Raw genomic sequence first — 26,411 nt, forward strand, 5'->3', positions numbered from 1 at the left:
AGCCTTTGCACAGCAAAGGAAATGACAAACAAATTGAAAAGACAACCTATGGAGTGGGAGAAAATATCTGCACATGATGTGACTGACAAGGGATTAATTTGCAAAATATACAAAGTTTATAGAGCTCAATATCCAAAAAAAAAAACAAAAACAAAATAAAACCTCAATTTAAAAATGGTCAGAGACCTAAATAGACATTTCTCCAAAGAAGACATACAGATGGCCAATAGGCACATGAAAAGATGCTGACTATTGCTAATAATTAAAGAAATGCAAAATCAAAACTAAGTGAGCTATTACCTCAAACCATTCAGAATGGCCATCATGGAAAAGTCTACACATAACAAATGCTGGAGAGGGTGTGGAGAAAAGAGAACCCTCCTACACTGCTGGTGGAAATGTAAACTAGTGCATCCATATGGAGAAAAGTATTAAGGTTCCTTTAGAAATTACAATGAAGTTACTATATGATCAGCAGTCCCACTACTGGACATGTATATGGACAAAACTCTAACTCAAAAAGACACATGCAGGAGTTCCCATCGTTGCTCAGCAGAAATGAACCTGACTGGTATCATGAGGATGCAGGTTTGATCCCTGGTCTTGTTCAGTGGGTTAAGGATCTAGCGTTGCCATGAGCTGTGGTGTAGGTCACAGACGTGGCTCAGATCTGGCATTGCTATGGCTGTGGCATAAGCCAGCAGCTACAGCTCCAGTTCAACCTCTAGCTTGGGAACTTCTGTATGCCATGGGTACATCCCTAAAAAGACAAAAAAAAAAAAAAAAAAAGAAAGAAAGAAAGAAGAAAGAAAAGAAAAAAGAAAATATACATGCACCTCAATGTTCACAGCAACATTATTCCCCATAGCTAAGACATGTAAGCAACCTAAATATCCATTAAAAGATGTATGGTACATATATATATACAATGGAATACTACTCAGCCATAAAAAGGAATGAAATAATGCTATTTACAGCAACATGAATAGACCTAAAGATTATCATACTAAGTGAAATCAAAGATAAATATATCATATCACTTGTATGTGAAATCTAAAAAAAAAAAAGTTAAAAATAAACTTATCTACAAAAAGAAATAGATTCACAGATATAGAAAACAAACTTATGTTTTCCAAAGTGGAAAGGAGAAGAACGGATAAATTATTAGATATACACTACTATATATAAAGTAGGCAAAAAACCAAGTCCTACTATATAGCACAGGGAACTATATTCAATGTCTTATAACAACCTATAATATAAAATCTAAAAAAAAAAATTAGGCATAACTGAATCACTTTACTGTATGCCCAAAACTAACATAACATTGCAAATCAGCTATCCTTTGATAAAATGTTTGTGTTAGAAAAAAAAAAAAAGAGGGAATGAAAAATAACGTTGATGTTCCAACAAAAATCCAATCTAGGAAGAAGCCTGAGAGAGAAAGATGAGACATCGTAACCTCTAGGAGATAAGGAGGCCATCCTTGTGACCCCTGCCTAAGATTTCTTCAACAGGACACAATGAGCAATAAACCTAAAGGAAACAAAATGATGAAGGGATCATCTCTAAAATTCAGACACACCAAGACAATGGAAAAAATAAAAGCGGGAGAAAAAATACCTGAATGAAGCCCGCAGATGCCTCATATACTCCACCTCAAAAGGACTCTCACGGGACAGCTGGCTACACAGTTGAAGAGTGCTTTGCTAAAAAGGAGCTCCACGACCAAGAAGCCTATGAAAAGGTGCTCAGCACCTGGATGAGCAGGAGACTGCACACGCAAACAGCACAGAGCCATCACTTCACACGAACCAGAACGGCCAAGCTGAGAAGGATGGAACGTCCCAAGTGGGCAGAGCATGTGGGGCAGTCTTACCCTCCTGGCGGGCATGTGCTTTTTGGTCCAACCACTTTGGAAAATGCTCGGCATCTTCTACAGGTCACCATGCTCTGTGACCTAAGAACCCCACCTCTGTGGGAGAACCGGCACATGTGGGTGTCTAGAGACATGTGTTCATTAGATGTGCTCAGCAGCATGGTCCATCATAGCCCGTCCCTGGGACAGACCAGGTCTCCACCAAGTGCTGGAGAGGGACACAGATGGAACTGTGCTAGGGACGACTGTGCAGCAGAATAAACGGATGAGTCACGGCTCCCTGCAACAGCACGGGAGAGCTTCCCACACAGCGCATTCACTGTAGGAAGCCAAAGGCAAACTATAGGACTCCGCCTGTATCAATTTCAGATACAAGCTAAAGAAACCATGAGTTTTAGAAGTCAGGATGGGGTGCTTACTCTTGTATGTGTAACCTGTCTACATCTGGATGCTGACATTTTCATTCCACTACACCAGGTATTTACATTTTTTCTTTTTCTTTTTCTTTTCTTTTTTTTTTTTAGGGCTGCACCCAAGGCATATGGAGATTCCCAGGCTAGGGGTCGAATCAGAGCTACAGCTGCCGGCCACAGCCACGCATGATCTGAGCTACATCTGTGACCTACACTGCAGCTCACAGCAACACCGGATCCTTAACGCACTGAAAGAGGGCAGGGACCAAACCAGCATCCTCATGGATACTAGTCAGATTCACTTCCACTGCACCACAAGGGGAACGCCCCATTTCTAATATTATATTAATAAGACATGTTGTTTTATTAATACTCATACATCATACTGACATAGAGTTCACACTTTAAATAGAAAAGAGCAGTCATCCTCTGCTGTCCAATGGAGATTGCCGACGGGATCCACGCCTTGGGTACCAGATTCTGAGAATGCTCAAGAACCCGCGGCTCCTTCTGCATCCTTGGAGTCAACCAACTGCAGATCTTAAACACAGTACACCATCTGCGGTTGGCTAAAATTTGCAGATACAGAAGCTGCTGATATGGAGGGCTGACTGTTCCAGAGATCAGATAAGTCTTACAGTTTGATATCAATTCAAAGCTATTATTAAATATAGTAATATGGTTCTATTAACATATAACAGAATTTAAATTTAATATTGAATATTCAATAAATAAAATGGAACTTAAATTAAAACGTGACAGTAATAAAACATTAATGGTAATGCTATTTCAGCTACAGAATGAAATTCAGCGGCTTGGAAGAAAATTCTGGAGGAAAAGAGCTCCAACAGCAGTATCCTTAGGGCATGTGAGCCGATACCCTGAGTCACATAGCACTTTAGAAAAATGAGAGGACTTTTTAAAACTGAACTCTTGAAACAATCTATTTTGCTCAGATTTTCTGTCTTAAAGTGAATTAGACATGATAACTATAAAAATGCCTGTCAAATCATTCTGAAAGTACTGTTTCCATTATATAACTATTCTAGGAGAACAGGAAATAAAGGAACAAAAGGAATTTACCACAGAGAAAAAAATTATCTATTCTAAAGTTGAATGTTCATGGCAGTATTAATTATAAGATGGAACTTCTGAAGGCAATTAGTGTTTGGGTAGCATAGAATCATGACTCATAGTATGATATTATGGCGTGTCCATCAAGGCAGCCATTTAAAGATGTTATAAAGATACCAATGTAGAATGCAAATATAACATTATATGAAAATGTGTTTATGTTTTACACACACACATGTAGAAGAGTGAGAAAGAGAGGCAGAGCAAACTTCTGAAAGAAAATCAACTAAAATGCTATTTTCATGAAATGATACTGAGAAGATAACTGGCTTCTGCTTTTCTTTTCCAAATGATGTGTCTGTCTTGTGGGTTTTTTGTTTTGTTTTGTTTTGCCATTTGCAGCAACATGGATGGAACGATAGACTCTCATACTTAGTGAAGTAAGTCAGAAAGAGAAAGACAAATACCATATGATATCACTTATATCTGGAATCTAACATACAGCACAAGTGAACCTTTCCACAGAAAAGAAACCCGCGGACTTGGTGAACAGACTTGTGGTTGCCAAGGGAGAGGGGGAGGGAGTGGGATGGACTGGGAGTCTGGGGTTAAGAGATGCAAACTATTGCCTTTGGAATGGATAAGCAGTGAATCCTGCTGTAGAGCACAGGGAACTATGTCTAGTCCCTTATGATGGAGCACGATCATGTGAGAAAAAAGAATGTATATGTGTATGTGTGACTGGGTCACCTTGCTGTACAGCAGAAAATTGACAGAACACTGTAAACCAGCTATAATGGAAAAAATGAAAATCATTATTAAAACATTTCTAAAAATTAAACATAAATAAAAAACTAATTTAGAGCAAAAATTTACAGTACAAACCAATGACTGCTTTGAGAGTTTGGGGCACAAGATGGACCTCCAGGAAAGAATGGAGACAGGTCACCGTCTGCGAAATGATAAACTATAAAAAAGCTGCAGATTTCCACACGTGATACCGATCCCTCAGCACCAAGGCCAACCCACCCAGACTTCAGAACAGCCAGGCATTTCATCTGCAAAACGTGGGGGAGGGTGTGTTCAGCTACTCTTTCCTCGCATCAGCCGCGTGGCCTGACCCTGACTTTTGCAGCTGACTCCTGACGTCGCGCCGACAGCAGATCCACAGACCACCTGCCCACCTTCCGTCTTTTTCCAGTAGACCTTCGCTTGCAGTTGGTTGTCTTGGTAGAACGGAGCTCCCATTTCCAGGAGGCTCGTGGGCCGTCGTCTCTGAAAGGGAGGCTGGATTGGCGTCACCCTTTTCCTTGTTTTCCCAAGTTGTTGCTCTACAATAAAGCACAAGAGGCTAAGTGACGGGTTAAAAGCACTGATGCGACCTGAGAGGGATCCCAGTGTGACTTTCACGCTGCTGTTCGCTCATAGTTGAGTGCCTACGTTTTAGAGGAAACTGTAACGCACCTACAGATTCCTTCATGTTCAAGCGGATGGCACCTCCGCCTTCATCATACGCTGGAATCACTACCTAAAATATATTTGTGCTGTATTACACGTCACCCCCTGAATTTAAGTGGGTGAGCAACATCCATTCCATGAGGATGCAGGTTCGAAAGATGCAGAGCTTGAAAGATGCTCTGATTTTAGTAAGAGGTGGAAACAGTCTTTCTCAAAGGAGATTTTTTTTGCGTTTGTGAGGGGTCAGCAAAGGAAAACGGAATGCCCCAGAAGAGAAGGGGCATCGGATGTGTACTCCGCATGGGGACCAGCCTCCACATCGTCCTTCTGGTGGACCAGATTAGAAGGACAATGGATACTTACTTTACTTGGTACCTATATTTTAGTTTACGTCAAATGAGTGGACAACGGAGACACGTTGCTTAGGCCTAAGGGTTCTGCACCCAAACCCAGTGTGTATGGGGGGTTCCCCACACCCCCAATTCTCAGACCCCCGTGGGGTGTCCTACAGTCCAATTCTGACACTGGCTACTTGCAGATAACATCAGAGCCCACAGGTAAGGGCTCAGTCTTCTACGACTTGCCCCCTTCAGATGTGAGTCCCAAGTCCAGGTCAGCTGTGTCTTCTGATGACCTGCTAGAGAGCAGAGGTTCCAAGGATCCTCTCTTCAGATGCAATGAATGTGCCAGTGCGGCTCACAGGACTCAGGGAAATACTGTACTGATTAGATTACCTCTTTATTATATAAGAATAAAACTCAGCAAACTAAATGTCCATTGACAGGTGAATGGACCAAAAAGATGTGGTGCATTATACATATATCATACAATACTAATCAGTCATAAAAGAATGAAATGATGCCAGCTGCACAAAGTGGATGCACCGAGAGATTGTCATAGTAAGTCAGAGAGAGAAAGACAAACACCCTATGATATCACTAACATGTGGAATCTAAAAATAATAATAATAATAATACAAATGGGCTTATTTACAAAGCAGAAAGAGAATCACAGACCTAGAAAATAAACTAGTGGCTACCAAAGGGGGAAGGGGGGACAGACAGATGAGGAGATTGAGATTAACACATATACACAACTGTACATAAAAGAGGTAATAGGAGTTCCCATCGTGACTCAGTGGTTCACGAATCTGACTAACATCCATGAGGATGCAGGTTCGACCCCTGGCCTTGCTCAGTGGGTGAAGGATCCAGCATTGCCCTAAGCTGTGGTGTATGTCACAGAGGTGGCTCCGATCCTGTGGGGCTGTGGCTGTGGCGTAGGCCGGCAGCCACAGCTCCAATTTGACCCCCCAGCCTGGGAACCTCCATATGCCGCGGGTGCAGCCCTAAAAAGCAAATAAATAAATAATAAAGAGATAATAAGGACACACTGTGTATCACAGGGAACTGTATTCAATATCTTATAATAACCTATAATAGAGAAGAATTTGAAACAGTTTCTATGAATATATAACTGAATCACTCTGATGTACATCTGAAACTAACACAACAGTATCAACTGCACATCCATTAAAAACAAGTTCACAAAAAAAGGATTGTTCTAAGGATGATGACCTGTAAACAGAGAAAAACTCATATAGAAATGTTCCCGCCAATATTGCTTGTCGTGGAAGCTCATATTTAACTCACGGAAACAAGGACATCTGTCTTCAAAGGTAATAATGCCTAAATGTAAAATCTGATTTAGGTATATGAAAAATGGAAGGTAAAAAAAAAGAAAGAAAGAAAGGGAAGGATAGACGTCAGGAAGAGCCAGATGTTCCAGATGCAGACGCGTGTGAAGGGCTGGAGCTTCCCACTCGGAGCACAGCACTCCCTCAGCACATGTTCCCCAACCCGGACGCTCTCAGAACCCTGTCCTCTTGCATTTTTTCAGAGGCTTCGTCACACAAGCATGACTGATTAAATTCCTAGCCCCCTGGACAACTGAACTCAATCTTCAGCCCCTCCCTCTTCCTCAGGGGTGGGGGCAGGAAGGAGAAACTGAAAGTTGCAATGTTCCAATCCCAGCTCGGTTCTTCCAGTGATCACCCCCTCCTTAGGTGCTTTCCCCAAATCACCACATTCACATAAAAAAGACACCTTTATCGTTCTTGTCACTTAGGACATTTCAAGGGTTTAGGGAGTTCTGGGCCAGGAATGCGCCAAGACCAAATACATCTGCTTATACATCACAATTATCAAAGGCTATTACTTTATGAGTCACAGTCTGCAGACACCAGCACCACAAGCTTGGAGCCTGGAGGACACAGGTGGGACACACAGAAAACTCACAGGACTTTGCTCCAAAACGTATCCCTCTCCTGGCACCACCATGAGGTTACAGAATCCTGCTGCCTACACCTAAAGTTTGGGGGGTTTCGGTTTTATTGTTTTTGGCCTTGTTCATAGCAAGTGGAAGTTCCAAGGCCAGGGAGCAAACCTGCACCACAGCAGTGACCAGAGCCACAGCAGTGACAATGCTGGGTCCTTAACCCATGGAGCCACCAGGGAACTCCTAAAGTTGATGTTATTATTTTTAAAGAATTAAAGGTTTAAGATTTTCACAAGCCCATTTATGCTTCTAATTCCTTTAATAATCTGTGATGTTAAGAATTTGCCAGTGGGTAACCATGAGAGTTTAGAAAACTATGTTTAAGTTCTTTGTGAATTCTGTTTTTCTTTTATACCCTATGTAACATTCCATTTTTCATTCTACATGGATATGTATACATATATATACACATACATATATATGTATATATACACATATATATTATACACACACACACCATATACCATCTAAAGCTTGAAAGTTTGTTGCTTCACTGATGAATCTGGCACAGACATGCATGGATGGGCCACATGCAAAGGATGGAGAAGTTACGCTTCAGTCCTGGGAAGCTGTCCCTGACGCTGCCCTCCCCTCTCACCAGGAAACAGAACTAGAATGAAAATCATTCCTTCACATTCCGGAAAGGTGGGAGGTCTGATGTATACTCTTTAATAGTCCTGAAAGTGGAGAGAACTGAATGACGAGGCCCTTTCTCCAAAGGCCAAAATTGTGATTAACCTTCCAGATTGAGAGATTCTGGGTATTTCCTCTCAACTCTAGGTTTTATTTTGGAGAGCTGGAAGAAGAGTCCAGTTGCATGAGGCAAGTACATAAAACAGTTGGAAATATTCCTCCTGCCTCCAAAAAAGCACATAACATTTCCATTAAAGAGAGTATTATGTCTTTCCTCCTTAGGGGACCCTTTTATATAACGCTATGAGCATGCAGCCTTTGCTTGCATAGAAATATTTATCATTACACCACCTAGTAGCCTGGAGACCTGGAAAAATATAATTCAGAGAAGTAATTTATATGCTGACATTTACTACTCTCCTCCCCATAAAATATAATTTCCCTTGCTTACACTATAAAGTTGTAATTATTCTTTACTTCTAGTTGGTGCATGATGAAATACACAGTGTTCTTGCAGAAGTTATATACTAGTGTTTATGAGATTATACATCAGCATTGGGTTATAAATAACATCCTGACAGGTACTCAGCTACATCCTGCATAATCCTTTGTAAAGCCAGTCTCTTCTGTAAGTTACCCTGACACCCAAACAATATGTATATGACAGGTACTTCATGAGGTTACTTCTTCTGAATTCACGTATCAGCAATCAGTTAAGCCTAGAATAAAGTGCCCTTGGTAGGATAACCCGTCCTACCTCCTTATTGGCCAGGTAACATGTTATCTAAATTTTAAAAGATGACTAGAAAGTGACCTTAGCCCTCAGCATCAATGTCTCCAATGAAGAGGAGTTGGGCCAGGTTGTAGGTAAGAGTGGGAATAGCTGTCTGACCTGGTCTCACAGGTATTTCTGAGCAATGCAATGGACTGTGTTGGCGCGTCTGCAGCTGATGGCTGCTGTGAGCCTGTGGGTGGATGATGCGTGTTCTCTGACCTAGATGACATCCTGGTTCCGCATATGTCCTTGTCAAGGTGAGGAGGGAAGGTCTACCCGACACAGTGGAATCTCCCACATGCACAGGGAAGGAGGCGTCCACCTGAGACTGCACAGGACAGGGGGATAACACAGGCGAGGGGCAGATGTGTTTATATCTGACGGGACCCATGTGGTCCCTCAAAGGGAGGAGTTCAGACTTGAGGACACAATATGGATTCAAGTGAGAGAGAAAGGTGTGTGATCATACTTGAGGAGAGAAAAGGCCAGGTAAAGAGAATCTCAACAATCAGGGGGCAATCCAAATAGAGTAGGAGGAGCTGGAGCTCAGCTCCTTCCACAGATACATTGAAAGTACATCTACACGAGATACGATCCTCACAAAGCATCTACTGGAAGCTGGCAGAAGACCTCAGACTTCTGAAAGGGCAAGAAAAGCCTCCACATAACTGGGTAGGACAAAAGAAAAAACACAAGAGAAAGGAATCCAGACAGGACCTGTGCCCCAAGGTGGGGAGCTGTGAAGGAAGAAAGGTTCCCGCACCCTGGGAAGTCCCCTCACTGGTGGGCAGATCAGCCAGGATGGAGGGGGAGCTGTCGAGCCTTGGAGGAGAGCACAGCAACTAACTGGCAGCAGCCAGAACACAGGGAGACCTGCACAGTCAGTACCACTGCCTGGTGCTCCCCACGGTGCATGTGGGGACTGGGTTCTGAAGCTCAAGCTTCAGAGGACAGATCCAGGGAGAGGACGGGGATTGGCTGCATGGAGACAGCCTGAAAGGCGCTGCCGTGTGGAGTGGCCACAAATGAGCGTGTACACCAAAGAAGCCTAGAGCAGCCAGAGATGAAAGGTGCCATCGTTAGGGAAGTGGGCAAAGGGACAAACTGCCATTGCAGCCCCTTCCCCTGCACACTCCCAGGCAACAGGATACTGCCTACATCAGCTCCAGGAGTGTCCAGGAGCTACCCTTACAGACTTTAGGAGCAGCTGCAAGTGACAACTACCAGCCTCATGGGCTGGTGGTTGCAATCAGGAGCCACTGCCCTTCCAGGCTTTGGGAAAATGTGAGCCACCACTGCTGCCCTCACAGGCTCTAGGAGCAGCTACAAGCTGCCTCCACTGCCATCATGGGCCTGGGAGCAGACACCAGCTGCTGCATCTGCACACCCCCTATCAAGGGGATAATGGACAGCACACACTGAGGACAGAGGCAGCAGGCATCCAAACCAAAAAAAAAAAAAAAAAAAAAAATCCCTCACACCCCAAATATTAAACTCATGCTAGCCCCACAGAGGCACTCCCACATATAAATAAACCTCCAAGACCACGTAGACAATTATTTCTCTGAAACTCACAGAGTAAGAGAAATATAAGTACAATAAAGAAGCAGAGGAATTGCTCCCAGTTAAAAGACCAAGAGTATTCCCCTGAAGGAAAAAAACAATGAAACAGACCTCTTCAGTCTACCCGGTATCATGTTTAAAAATAAGGTAATAAAAATACTCAAGAAATTAAGAAAGCCTATCAACAGAAATGCAGAGTACTATAAAAAGGAAATAGAAACTATAAGGAGGAGCCAAGAAAAATTAGGAAACTCATTTCCCAAGATGAAAGCTGAGCTAACAGAAGAATGAATAATGCAGAGGAACGAATAAGTGACCTGGAAAATAGAATAATGGAAATCATCCAATAAGGACAGGAGGCAGAAAGCCAAATTGGGGAAAAAAAAAAAAGAATAAAAAGCAATATAATAGATCTATGGTATAATATAAAGCATGCCTTTTTATGTGTTATAGGGATTCCAGAAGGAAAAGAGAGAAAAAGGTACTGAAAATGTATTTGAAGAAATTATGAAAACATCCCAAATATAAAGAAGGAATGAGATATCTGGATACATAAAGTACAGAGGGTCCCAAACAAGATGAACCAACACATAATAAAAACAGCAAAAGTGAAAGATAAAGAGATGATTCTAAAGGCAGCAAGAGAAAAACAGAGTTAATTACAAGGGAGCCCCTATAAGGCTCTCAGCTGATTTCTCTACACAAACATTGCAGGCCAAAAGGGAGAGGCAAGATATATTCAAAGTTCTAAAAGGGAAAAATCTGCAGCCTAGAATCTAACCACAAGATAATCATTTAGAATAGGAGGAAAAATGATTTATTGATAAGCAAAAACTAAAAGAATAGGAGTTCCCGTCGTGGCTCAGTGATTAACAAATCCAACTAGGAACCATGAGGTTGAGGGTTTGATCCCTGGCCTTGCTCAGTGGGTTAAGGATCCGGCGTGGCCATGAGCTGTGGTGTAGGCTGCAGACGCAGCTCGGATCCCTCATTGCTGTGGCTCTTGTGTAGGCTGGTGGCTACAGCTCCGATTGGACCCCTAGCCTGGGAACCTCCATATGCTGTGGGAGCAGCCCAAGAAATGTCAACAAGACAGAAAAATAAAATAAAATAAAAGAATACAGCAGTACTAAACCTTTCCTAAAAGAAATACTGAAAGGCCTCCTCTAAAGAGAAAAGAAGCAGGAGTTCCCATTGTGGCATAGAGGATACAAAACCAACTCGTATCCATGAGGATGCGGGTTTGATCCCTGGCCTCAGTCAGTGGGTCAAGGATCTGGCATTGCCATGAACAGTGGTGCAGGTTGCAGACTCAGCTTGGATCTGGTGTTGCTGAGGCTGTGGTGTAGGCCAGCAGCTGCAGCTCTGATTCAACCCCTAGCCTGGGAACTTCCATATGATGCTGGTGGGGCCCTAAAAAGCAAAAATACATACATACATACATACATACATGCATGCATGCATAAGTGAGAAAAGAAGATCTAGGAAGGAAGGAAGAAATGCCAACTGGAAAAGTCATCACTTACATAAGCCAGTATACAGATCATAAAGGAAATAAAACCTATTTGTGAAAGCAACAATAAACAAGGGAAAGCAAGAGGATTCACATGAAGATGAATAATGGTCATCCAAATCATAAAATGTGGGGAAGGAGAGTAAGAAAATATGGACTTTGTTAAGACAGTGTTTGAACCTATATGACTATTACTCTAAAGCAAATTTTAGATATAGGAAGGGGTTAACATAGTTAAAAAACATGCCAACTACAAATAAAAAACAAACATCAGATTCACACACAAAAAAACAAAAAGAACACAAGCATCAAACAAAAGGAAATCATCCAACTGCAAAAAGGAAAAGGAACAAAGAAGAAATATACAATCAGATGGAAAATAAAGTTTAAAATGGTGATAAATACATACATGGAAAATAAAGTTTAAAATGGTGATAAATACATACATATCTATAATTACCTTGAATGTCAATGGACTGAATGCACCAATCAAAAGTCAGAGAGTGGTAGACTGGATAAAAAAGTAAGAGCCTACAATATGCTGCCTCTAAGAAACTCACCTTGGGACAAAGAACACATATAGATTGAAAGTGAGGGAATGGACAAACATATTTCATGCAAATGGAAATGACAAAGTGGGAGTCACAATGTAGACCTTAAAACAAAGGGCATAAAGAAAGATACTATTTAATGATAACAGAATTAATACAAGAAGAGGATTTTACACTCGTCAACATATATGCACCTAATATAAAAGCACCCAAATACACAAAACAAATGCTAACAGATATCAAGAGAAAAACTGATGGGAATAAAATAATATTCCCATAAAGGAGACTCACATAAATGGACAAATCTTCTAGACAGAAAATCAGTAAGGTAATAAAGATGCTAAGTGATACAACAGAATATTTAGACTTAATCAATATTTTCAGGAAATTACATCCCCAAACCAAGAATACACATTCTTATCAAGTTTACATGGAACAGTCTCTACAACTGACCACATACTAGGGCACAAAACCATAACACATTTAGGAGTACAGAAATTATTTCAAACATCTTCTCTGACCACAATAGCATGAAACTAGAAATCAACCTCAGGAAGAGAAATGAGGGGGGAAAAAAAAGTCTATATGGAGACTAAAAACATGCTACTAAAAAACCAATAGGTTGATGATGAAATCACAGGGGAAATTAAAAAATACTTTGAGACAAATGACAGTGAAAACATAACCATACAAAATCTCTGGGATGCAGCACAAGCGCTTAGATGCTTTTGCATCTAAGATAGAGGACTTCCTCAAAAATCAAGAGAAATCTCAAATAAACAATCTAACCTAACCCTAAAAAGAATTAAGAAAAACAAATAAAACCTGAAGTTAGCAGAAGAAAGGAAATAATAAAGATCAGAGAGAAAATCAATAAAATAGGGATTTATAAAACAACTGAAAAAATGAAAAGAACCAAGGGCTGGTTCTTTGAAAGGGAAAGCAAAATTGATAAACCTCTGGCCATGGTCACCAAGAAGAAGAGAGTGAGAACCCAAGTAAACAAAATAAGAAATGAAAAAGGAGACATAACAATCAATACGGCAAAAAAAAAAAAAAAGAATACTATGAACAATTATATTCCAACAAATTTGGCAACCTCAAGAGACAGAAGAGTGTCTAGAAATATACAGCTCACCAAAACCGAAGTAAGAAGAAATGAACAATTTGAACAGACTCATCACTAGAACTGAAATAGAATCTGTAATTTAAAAACTCCCTACAGACCAAAGGCCAGGACTGGATGGCTTCAGAGGCAAATTCTACCAAAAATACAAAGAACTTAAACTCATCCTTCTGAAACTCTTCAAAAAAAAAAAAAAAAAAAAAAACTGAAGAGAAGGAAACAATTCCAAAGACAATCTATGAATCAATGAAGCCACATCACCCTCATATGAAAACTATACAAAGATACCACCAAAACAGAAAATTACAGGCCAATATCTTTGAAAAAAGATGTAAAAATTTTCAACAAAATTTTAGCAAACCAAATCCAACAACACATTAAAAAAAGATCATACACCCCGACCAAGTGGGATTTATCCCAAGTTCACAAGGATGGTTCAATATACACAAATCAATCAATGCGATATACCACATTAACAAAAGAAAAGACAAAAACCACAAGATCATCTCAATAGATGCAGAAAAAGCATCTGATGAAATCCAACATTGATTTATGATAAAAACTCTTACCAAAGTGGGTATAGAGGAAACATACCTTAACATAATAAAAGTCATTTATGACAAACCCACAGCCAATATAATACTCAATGGGAAAAAGCTGAAAGCCTTCCCACTAAAATATGGAAGAAGACAAGGATGCCCACTCTTACCACTTCTATTCGGCATAGTACTGGAGGTCCTAGCCACAGCAATCAGACAAAGAGAAAAAAAAAAAGAGAGAGAGAGAAAGGAAGTAAAAGGTATCCAACTTGGAAGGGAAGAGGTAAAATTGTCACTATTTGCAGATGACATGATAATCTACACAGCAAACCCCAAAGAATCCATGCATTATTAAAACTGATAAATGAGTCCAGCAAAGTAGTAAGATACAAAATTAAAACATAGAAATCTGTTGCATATTTTTACACTAACAATGAAACATCAGAAATATAAAGTAACAAAACAATCCTGTTTAAAATTCCACTGGAAAAAAAAAAAAAAAACCCACCTAGGTTTAAACTTAACCCAAGGGTGAAAGACTTATATGCTGAAAAGTGTAAAACATTGATAAAGGAACTTGAAGATGATTCAACAAAATGCAAAGATATTCCACGTTCTTGGATGGGAAGAATTAGTATTATCAAAATGTCCATACTACTCAAAAGAAGTCTATATATTTAATATGATCCTATTAAAATACCCATCATATTTTTCATAGAACTAGAACAAATAATCCTAAACTTTATATGGATCCACCAAAGATTCAGAATTGCCAAAGCAGTCATTTGGAAAAAGAACAAAGCTGGAGGCATAACCTTTCCAGACTTCAGACTATCTTACAAAGCTACAGCAATCAAAACAGTGTGGTACTGGCACAAAAAGAGACATATAGATCAATGGAACAGGATAGAAAGCCCAGATGTAAACACACATACCTCCAGTCAATTAATCTTTGACAAAGGAGGCAAGAATAAACAAGGGAGAAAAGACAGTCTCTTCAGCAAGTGGTACTAGGAAGGTTGGACAACTGCATGTAAATCAATGAAGTACATCCTTGCACCATGCAGAAGAATAAATGCAAAGTGGCTTAAAGACTTAACCATGACATGATATCACAAAACTCCTAGAAGAAATCATAGGCAAAACATTCTCTGACATAAATTGTATCAAAGTTTTCTTAGGTCAGTCTCCCAAGGTAATAGAATAAAAATAATAAACAAATGTGACCTAATCAAATTTAACAAGCTTTTGCACAGCAAAGCAAACCATAAACAAAACAAATCAACCTATAGAAAGGAAGACGATATTTGCAAGTGATGTGGCAGACAGAGGGTTAATATTCAAACTATACAAACAGTTCATACAAATCAACAACAAAAAAAACAAACAACCCAACTGAAAAATAGTCAGAGGACCTAAATATACCTTTCTCTGAAGAAGACATACAGATGACCAACAGGCACATGAATAGATGCTCAACATCACTAATTATTTAAGAGAAATGCAAATCAAAACTACAATCACCTCACACAGGTCAGAAGAGCCATCATCAAAAAGTCTACAAATAACAAATGCTGGAGAGGGTGTGGAAAAAAAGAGAACCCTCCTACACTGTTAGTGGGAATGTAAGTTGGTATAACCACTATGGAACACAGTATAGAGGTTCCTCAGAGACCTGAAAGTTACCATTACGATCCAGCACTCCGGCTCCTGGGTATATATCCAGGGAATACTCTTAATTTGAAAATATACATGCACCTCTATGTTCACAGCAGCACTATTCACAACAGCCAAGACATGGAAACAACCAAAATGTCTATCAATAGATCAATGGATATAAAAGATGTGGTATGTATGTATGTGTTTATATATATATATATCTCCTACTCGGCCATAAAAAGGAATGAAGTAATGCCATCCATAGTAACATGGATGCAATTAGAGATTATCATACTAAGTGAAGTAAGTCAGAAAGAGAAAGACATATACCATAGGACATCACTTATATGTGGCATCTAAAATATGACACAAATGAAACTATCTATGAAACAGAAACACACTCATGACATAGAGAACAGACTTGTGGTTGCCAAGGAGGAAGGAGCTGAAAGAGGGATGGACGGGGAGGTTAGGGTAAACAGATGCTAGCTATTCTATAGAGATTGGATAACCTACACAGTTCTACTCTATAGCACAGGGAACTATATTCAATCTGCTATGATAAGCCATAATGCAAAAGTATATTTCACAAAAGAATGTATCCATATGTACATCTGAATCACTTTGTTGTGCAGCAGAAATTAATACAACATTGTAAATCAACTATACTTCAATAAAAAGTAATAATTTAAAAAGGATCTCACTGAGCTTATGATGAGGTTGTGTGGGGACACCCCAGGAAGATGTAGAAAGCCCTAGATGTGCATAACTGTTCTGTCTGTGGGCTGGACTGTGAGTCGGCTTTAGATGATCTGACTTCGACAACGGCAAGCTGAGGTTGGATTTTTTCCTCTCCTTGTTCTTGGTTGTGGGCATAAACACATACAGAATTTTGAGAGTTAACAATCCCGTACCAGTTTCTAAGGGGGAAAGAATGACGTTTACTGGAAAAACCAGAAGGAGACTAAAAGGCAAACTTACTTTACACAATAAAGGAATCCCCCAAACCAGTAAAAAGAAGAAGCCTCCGAGCAGAAGCGGGAAAACAGTAAAGGATGAGATGTGAGGAGAAGTGAAAAGAAGACTAGGTAACTACAAATGGAACTTGGAAGGGAGAGAAATCTGCGATGTGGTTCATACTGTCTAAAGAATGCTTTGACCGCTATCTGAAACCTGGATATTTAAGAAAGAGCGGCACCACATAATAATTAGCAGATTCGTTTTATAGGAAAAGTGACATTGGCCTGAGCCAGGGAAAGCACTGGATCGATCCCACACAGAATCTGAAATCAGACAAAAGGACTTTCTAATGAACTGGATTTCTAGAGAGAAAGGAAAGAGAAGCGTGAAGAGTGACCCCTCGATCTTTGGCTTGAACAAAAGGGGTGAATGATGGAGTCTTTGGGGGCAGGAGAGCCTGGGAGAGGAAGAGATGTGAGGGGAAGTCTGGAGCTTGGTTCTGAGGATGTTACATTTAAAATGCCCGTTAGCCAGTGGGGCTGCTGCAGTTCAGGGAGTGTCAGGCTGCGAGGTCTCTGTGGGTGGTGGGGACTGCCTCTCCCTCCGCTCCTTCAGTTCCCACCCCTGTGCTGAGTCCTCTGCACACAGGATGTTCTGTTCCCACTCTGCACTTGCGCGGGGGGTGATGCCCATGCCTCATGGCCATGGAGCCCTCATTCCTCGGGACCCAGAGGGAATGCTGCCCTCTTGGTTGGTCCTCCCATCTTGGTGGTGTGTCTGCCTCCAGGCTTCCCTACAGCTCTGGGTAATCACGTTTACAAGCTTATTGCCCGAATGGATCACTAGGCACAGTCAAAGCAGAGGCTGCAGTGTGTCCAGTGCTGGCAGTGATGTGTGTGTTTGCACATGTATGTGTATATGTACCTATGCATGTAAACACGCACATACACAGTACATACGTACTATATAATGTACACAGTATATAGTCTATGTATAACAGCATGCACATGTTTATACTATAATACACACACTTATATGTATAAATATATATAGTGGAATATAGTAAATATTCCCATCATTAGACACAGCTCATGCATGAATGGGGGATGGCATTTAAAAAAAATCCGTGAAGTTACTAAACACAGAAATGTTTCCATGAGAATGTAGGAAAAAAGGTATACTATACCCAGGTGTATACATAGAAATAACAGGTTTTCCAAACCCATTTACTCACCAAAAGGACTATTTCTCAAATGGGTAGGAAGCTCTGTTTCTAGAACTCTCTCCAAAGCATCGTTTCAGATGCACCTGCTCATTTGGATCCTCTTTGTCTCAGGTGGGAGCAGCTGACTGTGGGCAACCATGGCATCTGACCTGCAGAGCCAGCCTTGCCCGACCTAAACTCCACCACTTATAACATGGTCCCTGTCTGACCGAGGCCGCCGGCAGTCAGGCATGGAAGGTATGGAGGGGCCCTGCGAGCCTGGGGAGGCAGCATCAGCGGAGACACCCCACAGCCTGTCCCAGGCTCTCCTTTCCTCTGCCTGGCCCCCAGATCCCCGGCCAGGAGCTTCCCCACCGTCTTCTAACCAGTCCTCACTCTAAGCAAAGCCGGGAACCCAGGTAACTCATTTCCCCACTCAGAGGTGAGCATCTTCTAAGACGCTCTGCTTGGCTCAGCTCATGGCAAACAGACTCATTTACAAACACTGGAAATAAAGAAATGGAAACGGGAGTGATTGAGTCACATCCCCCGACGGAGTATTAAGCCTTTTGCAGTACCTGGGACCCCTGGGGAAAACCAATAAAAAAAGGACACGTCACGTTTGCAAGTAGGAAGCAACAGTTTCTAACAATTTAACGGAACGGATCGTCCTTAAAAACAAGGACGCATGTGCTTAAGGACCCTAAAGTTGGAAATAGAAACATCTGTTAGAATGAGACATGTCCTCTTAAATGTCCATTAATGACACCAAAATATTGCATATAATATAGATAAAAATCATAAGATACAATCAAAGGCAAACACTGAGCACAAATGTTCAGACGGCAGAGCAGCACTCCTGGTGCAATGAAGCTTTTCCATGTCAAGACGCCACATACGAGACGCACTCACTCCGGGAGGCGCTGTGATCGGACGCCGGGCAGGGAAAGGGCTTCCGGAGAAGGCGCGGAAGGGCACTTACTGTTGTGGGCGGCGTGTGTGGACGTGAACTGGAGGGACACCTTGGCGCTCTTGAGGCGCGTCTGGCCCCAGTACGCGATGGCCTGCAGCTCCACCGTGTACTCGCAGTTGGGCAGCAGCCGCTCCAGCGTCACGGAGTTCTGAGACTGCAAGTGCAGGGAACACACGCAGAGCCCGTTACAGACCTTCCTGCCCCTCGGCGTCCCTGCAGACCTCCCGGGCCCTCGCGAGGCAGCCCAACTCCGCCCCATGGCACATGGAGATTCCCAGGCCAGGAACCCAATCCCAGCCGTAGTTGCGGCAAAGCCGGATCCTTAACCCATGGATTGCACCAGGCCGGGGACTGAACCCTCCAGGCCGCAGAGACCACACCAGATCTTAACCCACTGCACCATAGCAGGAAATCCCCACCCTCCCTAAGATCACAAGTCTTCCTATACTGTTAGCAGCTGAAAATGCAGTTTTCCTGCAGATCAAAATTAATGTCACAGACAGGCCCAAACCCTTGTCTTGAAACTGTGTTCTAATCCAGTTATTGGATGCTCTCCGGGAGCCGGGAAATGAATAATTCTGCCCCACCCCCACCCCTTTTTAGATACCACCTTACAGAGCAAAGAGCTGTTTATAACAAACTAAGCAGAGGCTTGTGTTAGCACGTGGCTGAAAAAAATAACGCATTGGCATTCATCATATTTCTCTGATATTTATACTAAATCTTCTGTGAGTAAATTTCCACCACAAAGTCATTAGAAAAATCGACCTGACAAAATGCTTAGAGTTTTCATTTTTTTAAATTGGCTTGCAGGTTTAATAATAGAGTAAAATCTGTTACAAGAATTTAGGGTTGGATTTCCTCCCATGGCTCAGTGGAAACGAATCCGACTAGTATCCATGAGGACGCAGGTTTGATCCCTGGCCTCCCTTAGTCGGTTAAGGATCCGGTGTTGCCGTGAGCTGTGGTGTAGGTTGCAGACGCAGCTGGGATCCCGCATTGCCGTGGCTGTGGTGTAGGCTGGCAGCTACAGATACGATTCAACCCCTAGCCTGGAAACCTCCATATGCCACAGGTGCAGCCCCAAAAAAACAAAAAACAAACAAACAAAAAAATTAGGGCTAAGAGAAATAAGTTGCTGTCTTAGAATTTAAAACATTTGTCAAAATACAGTGCCTGTGACAGAAAGTGGCTCTGAAGGTAAAGAAAGTCTTGTCTATAAATATGGTCTGATTGGTGGTATTAACGTTTGTGATGGAAAAAAATGTGTCCATCGTTACCACGACACCACACAGCAGGCGGTGAGCAGCAGTGCTTTCCAGCAGCAAGCCCTTGGGCTCATGCCCGCGTGTGCCACCCTCAAGGTGTCACCGCCTGAAGAGGTCACACATGGAATCACGGAAGCACATCCCCTGTGTAAGTGCCACAGTGACCTGTCTGCATGCTCAGCATCCCTTTGGGTCCTTTCAGGGAGCGCACGTGACCTTCATGGGCATTTCAGGACGCCAACACTCGCTCCCTGTCAGTGAGCAGGTGGCATCATTACAGGATTGGGGCTTCTGAGGGGTTAGTTCTCAGGACTCAGCTGTTGTCCATCACCCACTCTGGAAGGTGAGGACTGCGTTTCCAGCAGTGGGGCTGAGAGCAGCGCCCAGCCACACACTCCATGGCATCGCCACGAACGTGTGCATGTTGGTGGACATTTTTTATTGTGCCTAGAGCCTGTCTATGAACGACCGATGCCTGATTTCTTTCTATATGGCTTCTTGGAGGTTTGCCTATCGGTCTTCCTCAACGCTTACCTTCAACCAAGTAAAACAAAATTCACTTTTGAAAGAGCAGTTCCTTGAAAATGCCCACTCCTCTTAAGTGACCACGGATATTAGGGTGGAATCCGAGGAAATGAAAAGACGTTGATCCCCGAGCAGAAAATCTCATGCTTTCTCGTGTTCTTCTGTAATGTCCAATTTCTAATCCGAATTCTCAGTGGGTCAGATTTTAATCTTTAATGGCTGACATGACCTACAGCCTGGATCTAAAAATATACGTCACTCATACGAGAGCGACCCAGGATTCGGGCTATTCTGGGCCTATTAACGATTATAATTCAATTTGCCGTTCATTTTTATCTAATTGACATATACCAGAAATGAACTGCACACTTCCCGATTAATCCTCGATGCTGTTTCATTATTAATGGCATGGGGGGGGCGGGGGCAGCATTTTATCACATCACGTGTTGCTTTCCATCCCTGGGAGTTTGCAGCTTTATCTCTTTCAGCCCTTTCTAGGAGATAAGCACACGTTACCAATTGTCAGTTGTTGCGAAGTCCTTCAAGATAAAATCTGGCACTGTCAGAAGGTTTCTTATAAGTAAGACCAAAAATAGAAGCCCACATAAATATCAGTGACAGGAACTTGTGGCGACATGGTTTATCATTCGGAATGGCAAGGATATTGGAACTTTCAGTGGAAAAAACACACACAGAGGGAACTCTATCTAGTCACTTGTGATGGAACATGATGGAGGATAATTTGAGGAAAAGAATGTATATATATATATATATATATATATATATATATATATATGCCTGGGTCACTTTGCTGTACAGCAGAAATGGACAGACCATTGTAACTCAACTATAATAGGACAAGTAAAAATCTTTTAAAAAGTCTTACTATCCTTTTAAAGCAGTTTCCAACATGTATTTACTTATGGAATTGACCTTTATAAATCAGGGGGAAAGGTGTGTAAGTTTTATGACAACATAAAGGACTGTGTCCTCAAAGGACCCGAACGACTCCTTTTTTATGCATTAAGAGCTTCATATGAGGCAAAATGTTCACTGTTATGGAAATTTCATTGCATAAAATGGGTCAGCGCAGATTTTATTTCTTGGCATCTGGAGAACAAGCCATTCCAAGTTCTTTTTATCAATCCCAAGAATATACTGTCCCATGTGCATTTTCTAAACCGTCTGCTGTCCAGTGATTAGATTACAGATGGGCGCCCCTTGCAACATGCAACAGAAGTGCCACGAGTGTTGGCTCTTTGAGTTAGAAGGATTGCTTAAAAACAAACAACTCAAATGGCAAGGATATTCTGAATTATGTCATTTTCTACGGCTAGACAGGTAAGAGGGAGATCATTTTTGTTCCTTTGATGTGGGGAGTTGTTTGGCCGTTTGGACCTGAGTAGGTCCACAGACACGACGCAGCCGTTCTCACCTATAATATAAAAGGCAAACAGGTGGCACCGTTCTCTGTTTCCTGGACTCGCTCAGTCAGAAGGAAGGGACGGACACCTGCCCTTCGTCCATCCCTCCTCTCAGCTCAGCAGAGCCCACTCGCAGACCAGGTGCTCGGGGTGAGGCACCTGTGAGAGGTCAGCCCGCCTCAATGGCACTTACCCCCTCCGTGGTCTTCCTCCTCTTCTTCTTCGTCGGCACGAGTGACTTGCTGCTGACCGTCCAGCTCCAGAACACCTTGTAGTGATGCACGGGGATGTCTGGTTCCTCGGGCAGGTCCCAAACCATCGTCACACTCACGCTCCCATCGCTGTTTACGGTGGAGTTTGCGAGCCGGAGGTTGGCTGGGGCCGGTGGTGCGGCTGGATCTGAAATCCCAAGAGAAAGCTCCAGCACCAGGTCGGACCACAAAAGCATCACCTCTGTACAGGAAGGACCACGGGGTCGACGCAGGAAGACGACCCTTTATAGGTACAAGAGCTGGGAACAAGCACTAAGGAAGATGCCCTTTTGAAGCCTCAAGCTGAAATACAGTCTACAAAATTGTGAGACAAATATGTCGGGCCCTATCGGTTGTCTCAGCATTTCCATAGCACTGCAAACCTACCAAATTTTCAGGGGGCCCAAACTGATAAATTTCTGTAAAATACAGCCAAATTCCATTTAGGGTGGTTGACAGTAAATAGGTCAGCAAAGTCAAAAAGCTTTTGAAAATTCTGAGAAGAAAAAGAGAGACCCGCTCATAAAAGTACCTGCTTTTATCTGAGTGGCTTTGGAGCTTTGGATCTTTGCATCAAATGTTAAGAGCAGGAGTTCCCGCTGTGGTACAGTGGGTTAAGAATCTGACTGCAGCAGCTCGGGTCACTGAGGAGGCACAGGTTCGATCCCTGGCCCAACGCATTGGGTTAAAGAATCCAGCGTTATCACAGCTGCGGTGTAGGCTGCAGCTGTGGCTTGGATTCCATCCCTGGCCCAGGAACATCCATAGTGGCCGTGGGTACAAGTTAAAAAAAAAGTTAAGAGCCACACAGAGACAACAGCCAAAGCAAACCATTTTTAAAAATCCACATTACAAACTGGATGAGAGACGGATAACATTTTTATAGTTTCACCATTTCTAGTTTGTCACATGACACACCCCTTTCGCCTGTTGAGAGAGACAAAGTCCTGGATGATTCCTCTACGCATGTCCACTTGAAATATATATACGAAGAAGTCTGAGGATGCGTGAAGCTGACGGTCGGACCCTCATTTTTGGCCACAACTGTGACCAAGTATAGATGCCACTCACCACACATGATCTACAGATGATTTCATTTCAAGACACCTGCCCAGGAAACTAATTCTAAGTATAATGCCAACTGCATCAAAGGGGCAAAGAAGATGTATGTAACGCGACATAAATGAAGAAGACTGGGGAACAAAATACCCATGTTTTGACGCTCAGGACCATTTGTGTTTTTAGAATGATGGAAACATGAATCGTTTTTAAAAATCTGTTGCTTTTCTGTAAGATATATAAGTTCTGGAGGTTTGGTGGGTTGCTTAATCTTTTTTTCACGATAATGACTTTTTTTAATCTTTTATTTGTGTATATATTTTTTCTACTGTACAGCAATGGTGACTCAGTTACACATACATGTATACATTCTTTTTTCTCATATTACATGTTCTATCATAATAGACAGAATTTCCAGTGCTACACACTGTAGTTGCTCTTCTAGGCTAATGGCTCATGCAAAGCATGTTAGGTGGTATTTCTGACCAAGTAGTTCTCAAACAATCGACATTAGGAACCCTTTGGGAACACCCAGGACTTATACTGATATCTGCTGATGCAGTGAGTCTGGGTAAATAGATTGCTGTTAAATATACATTATAGATTTTATTTTAAATGTTGATGTAACTATAGATATGTTTTACGTAAAATATGTATTTTTACGTAAAACATAAAATTGTACAATAGGTGATTTCCGGTAGAAGTTGAAAAGTCCCGCCCCTGGTGGCAGAAGCAGGAAGTGGAAACATCACTGGTTCTATGCCAGGAGGAAAGCACTGGCTCCTGTGCTTGCGATACAGGAAGCACTGGCTCCTGTGCTTGCGATACAGGAAGCACAGGCTTCCTGGCTGTGTTGGTTTGGCAGAGCCACCCAGGCAGCCACAGTCTGCTCATCCACACCGATGCCCAGCTCAGACCCTGCTTCTGCCTCCAGCCGGGCTCTCCTCTTGACTCCCTCCTCACCGGATGGTCCTGTGGTCCCTTCTGCCTTTTCCACCTCTCCTCAAGGTCCTTCCCATCCTGGCCTCTCTGCACGGGACGGCACCCAGCCACTGAACGAACTTGAGGGGGCCCCGTGTCATCCGCACCCCCTGTCGAGGGTCTCAGCCAGTCACAGCTTTAAAAAAGGCTTTGTGCTGCTGACTCTCAGTGGTATGTCTGCAATCCAGACTTGGCCTCTGACCTTGGAGTCAAGTGCTGAAGGTCGTCCCATCAGAACCGCTGGGAAGTCTCAGATGCACTTGAAAATGAACGAACGTGTCCAAAACCAAAGTCCCAATCCTTCCCAGCCCCCGCTCCCCACCGCAGAAGCCCCATCTCAGGAAACGCTGATTCCTCCTTCCAGCTGTTCTTGCCCCAAACTTTGGGACCCTATACTTCTTCTGTTCTCATTCTTTGAGCAAATCCTATTGATCAGTACTTTCAAAATCTCTCTGGCATTTCACTGCTTTCCCCAAATAACACCCTGAGCCAAGCTACCATCCTCTCTCCCTGAGCATGGCAGAGCCTTCTAGCCTTTCTTAGTACAACAGCAGTGACTTTAGGACCCAAGCTCTGCGTGATCAGCCAGAAGTTCTCCATCCCCAACCGAGCCCCATCCACCTGGAGTCAAAGTGCTAGCAGCCTCCTCAAGTCCTGCCCCCGTCACGATACATAACCCTCAAGCCTTCTTTCCTGTTCCCACCTGATCCTCTGCCCTAGCCACACTGGTTCCCCTGTTATGTCTTAGACACGAAAACCAGGAACTCCTGAGACTTTCCCACAGACTTTGCCCAAACACCTCCTCACAGAGAGTTAATTGCAAGAGCTTCACCTACTGAAGGTCGACCAGATGTCTCCCTAGTCAGACCAGCTTCATGTACTTTCTTCTACCTCCTGTCAAAATCTCACCGTGATTTTCTCCTCATCTGCTATTTTCCAAGGCTCTGATAACCGACTGACTTACTCTTTCCTTAGTTTGCCATCTGCCTCCACTCACGACCATGAAACCTTCGTCCAGAGAGGAGTTTTTATGTGTTTTGCTCACTCCTGTCTCTCCAGCGTTGGGGCCCGTAGCCTGCATGTGGCAAGTGCCCAATAAACATTTACTGAAGGAAGAGCAGAGTGTGCCTAAATGTTGACTCTACTCTGTAAAGGGACATTTCCGCTGCAGGTTAAAACCCTGTCAGTGGGAAGGGATAAACCATAGATCAGGAAGGGAAGCAAAATCAAAGCAGGGCGATGCCTTGTTTGAAATAAGAGACTCAGAGACTGCCCCTTCCTCTGAGGGGGGATTCAGTCCTTCACCTACAAAGGCTGCTGCAGACCTTTCTGAGACAGAAGCTACTTAGCAAGTGCATCATCACTTCAAAGCAAGAGAAACGTTTAAAATGTGTAAAGATAATCCCAGCCATTCACAGGTTCAATGATGCTGAAATGATGTATGTGAATTTTTCAGATATTCTAGGTTCACAGGAAAAGCTCAAAGTCTCCTCCTTTTCCAAAGAAATTCCAAGTTAAGAAAGTCAACTCGAACTGGCTTTTCGTCATTTCCTTAATCCACCTCATTCACGACATCTTTTCCTGCGGTCCTGGAACAATTTCTCATACCTCAGATGCGATTATAAAAATTCAGGATAACCTCACCTCGTTGGTGAAACATTATGAAACAGGAAACAACATAGTTTCCGAAAACGGCATTAGGAAATAACACTTTCAAATACATGAATTAAAAAATTTGTTTCACATTTTCTCAAAAATAAGGCTCATCTGAATATTCACAGGACCAAGGTGGTACCCTCTAATTACCAAGATGAGAGACCCCCACTCTCTTTTCTCCCCCAAATAATCACTTTTAAATTGGGAGGCCAAGAGTTTTCCTGTTGTGGCTCAGCAGGTTAAGAAGCTGAGTAGAGGAGTTCCTTTCATGGCTCAGCGGTTAATGAACCCGACTAGGAACCATGAGGATGAGGTTCGATCCCTGGCCTTGCTCAGGTGGGTTAAGGATCTGGCGTTGCTGTGAGCTGAGCTGGGGTGTATGTCGCAGATGCAGCTCGGATCCTGTGTTGCTGTGGCTGTGGTGTAGGCTGGCAGCTGTAACTCTGATTTGACCCCAGCCTGGGAATATCCATATGCTGCAGCTACTGCCCTAAAAAAGCAAAAAAAAAAAAAAAGAAGCAGCCAACTAGTATTCATAAGGACACGGTTCAAGGGCTCAATACTGGCCTCACTCGGGGGGGGGGGGGCGC

The 26,411-nt window shown here is 42.6% G+C and overlaps 1 protein-coding gene across 2 annotated transcripts in view; it reads right to left on the reverse strand.

Moving 5' to 3' along the window:
- Window positions 1-26,411, reverse strand: part of LOC146394458 (anosmin-1) — a 201,539-nt gene that overhangs the window by 15,604 nt on the left and 159,524 nt on the right. The window contains exons 7-9 of one of the 2 annotated variants that reach the window (XM_085007096.1): window positions 22,068-22,273; window positions 18,667-18,811; window positions 4,551-4,697 (exon numbers count right to left, since the gene is read on the reverse strand). In XM_085007096.1, coding sequence (XP_084863222.1) covers window positions 4,551-4,697; window positions 18,667-18,811; window positions 22,068-22,273 — 498 coding nt within the window. The remainder of the gene's footprint in view (window positions 1-4,550; window positions 4,698-18,666; window positions 18,812-22,067; window positions 22,274-26,411) is intronic. The other variant, XM_085007097.1, reaches the window with a different exon arrangement.

The sequence above is a fragment of the Sus scrofa genome, chromosome X (genome assembly GCF_054392235.1).
Source record: "Sus scrofa isolate SSC_HxYL_T2T_F1_AM1 chromosome X, Sscrofa_HxYL_maternal_Yorkshire_Landrace_v2.0, whole genome shotgun sequence".
In the NCBI taxonomy this organism is placed as follows: domain Eukaryota; kingdom Metazoa; phylum Chordata; class Mammalia; order Artiodactyla; family Suidae; genus Sus; species Sus scrofa.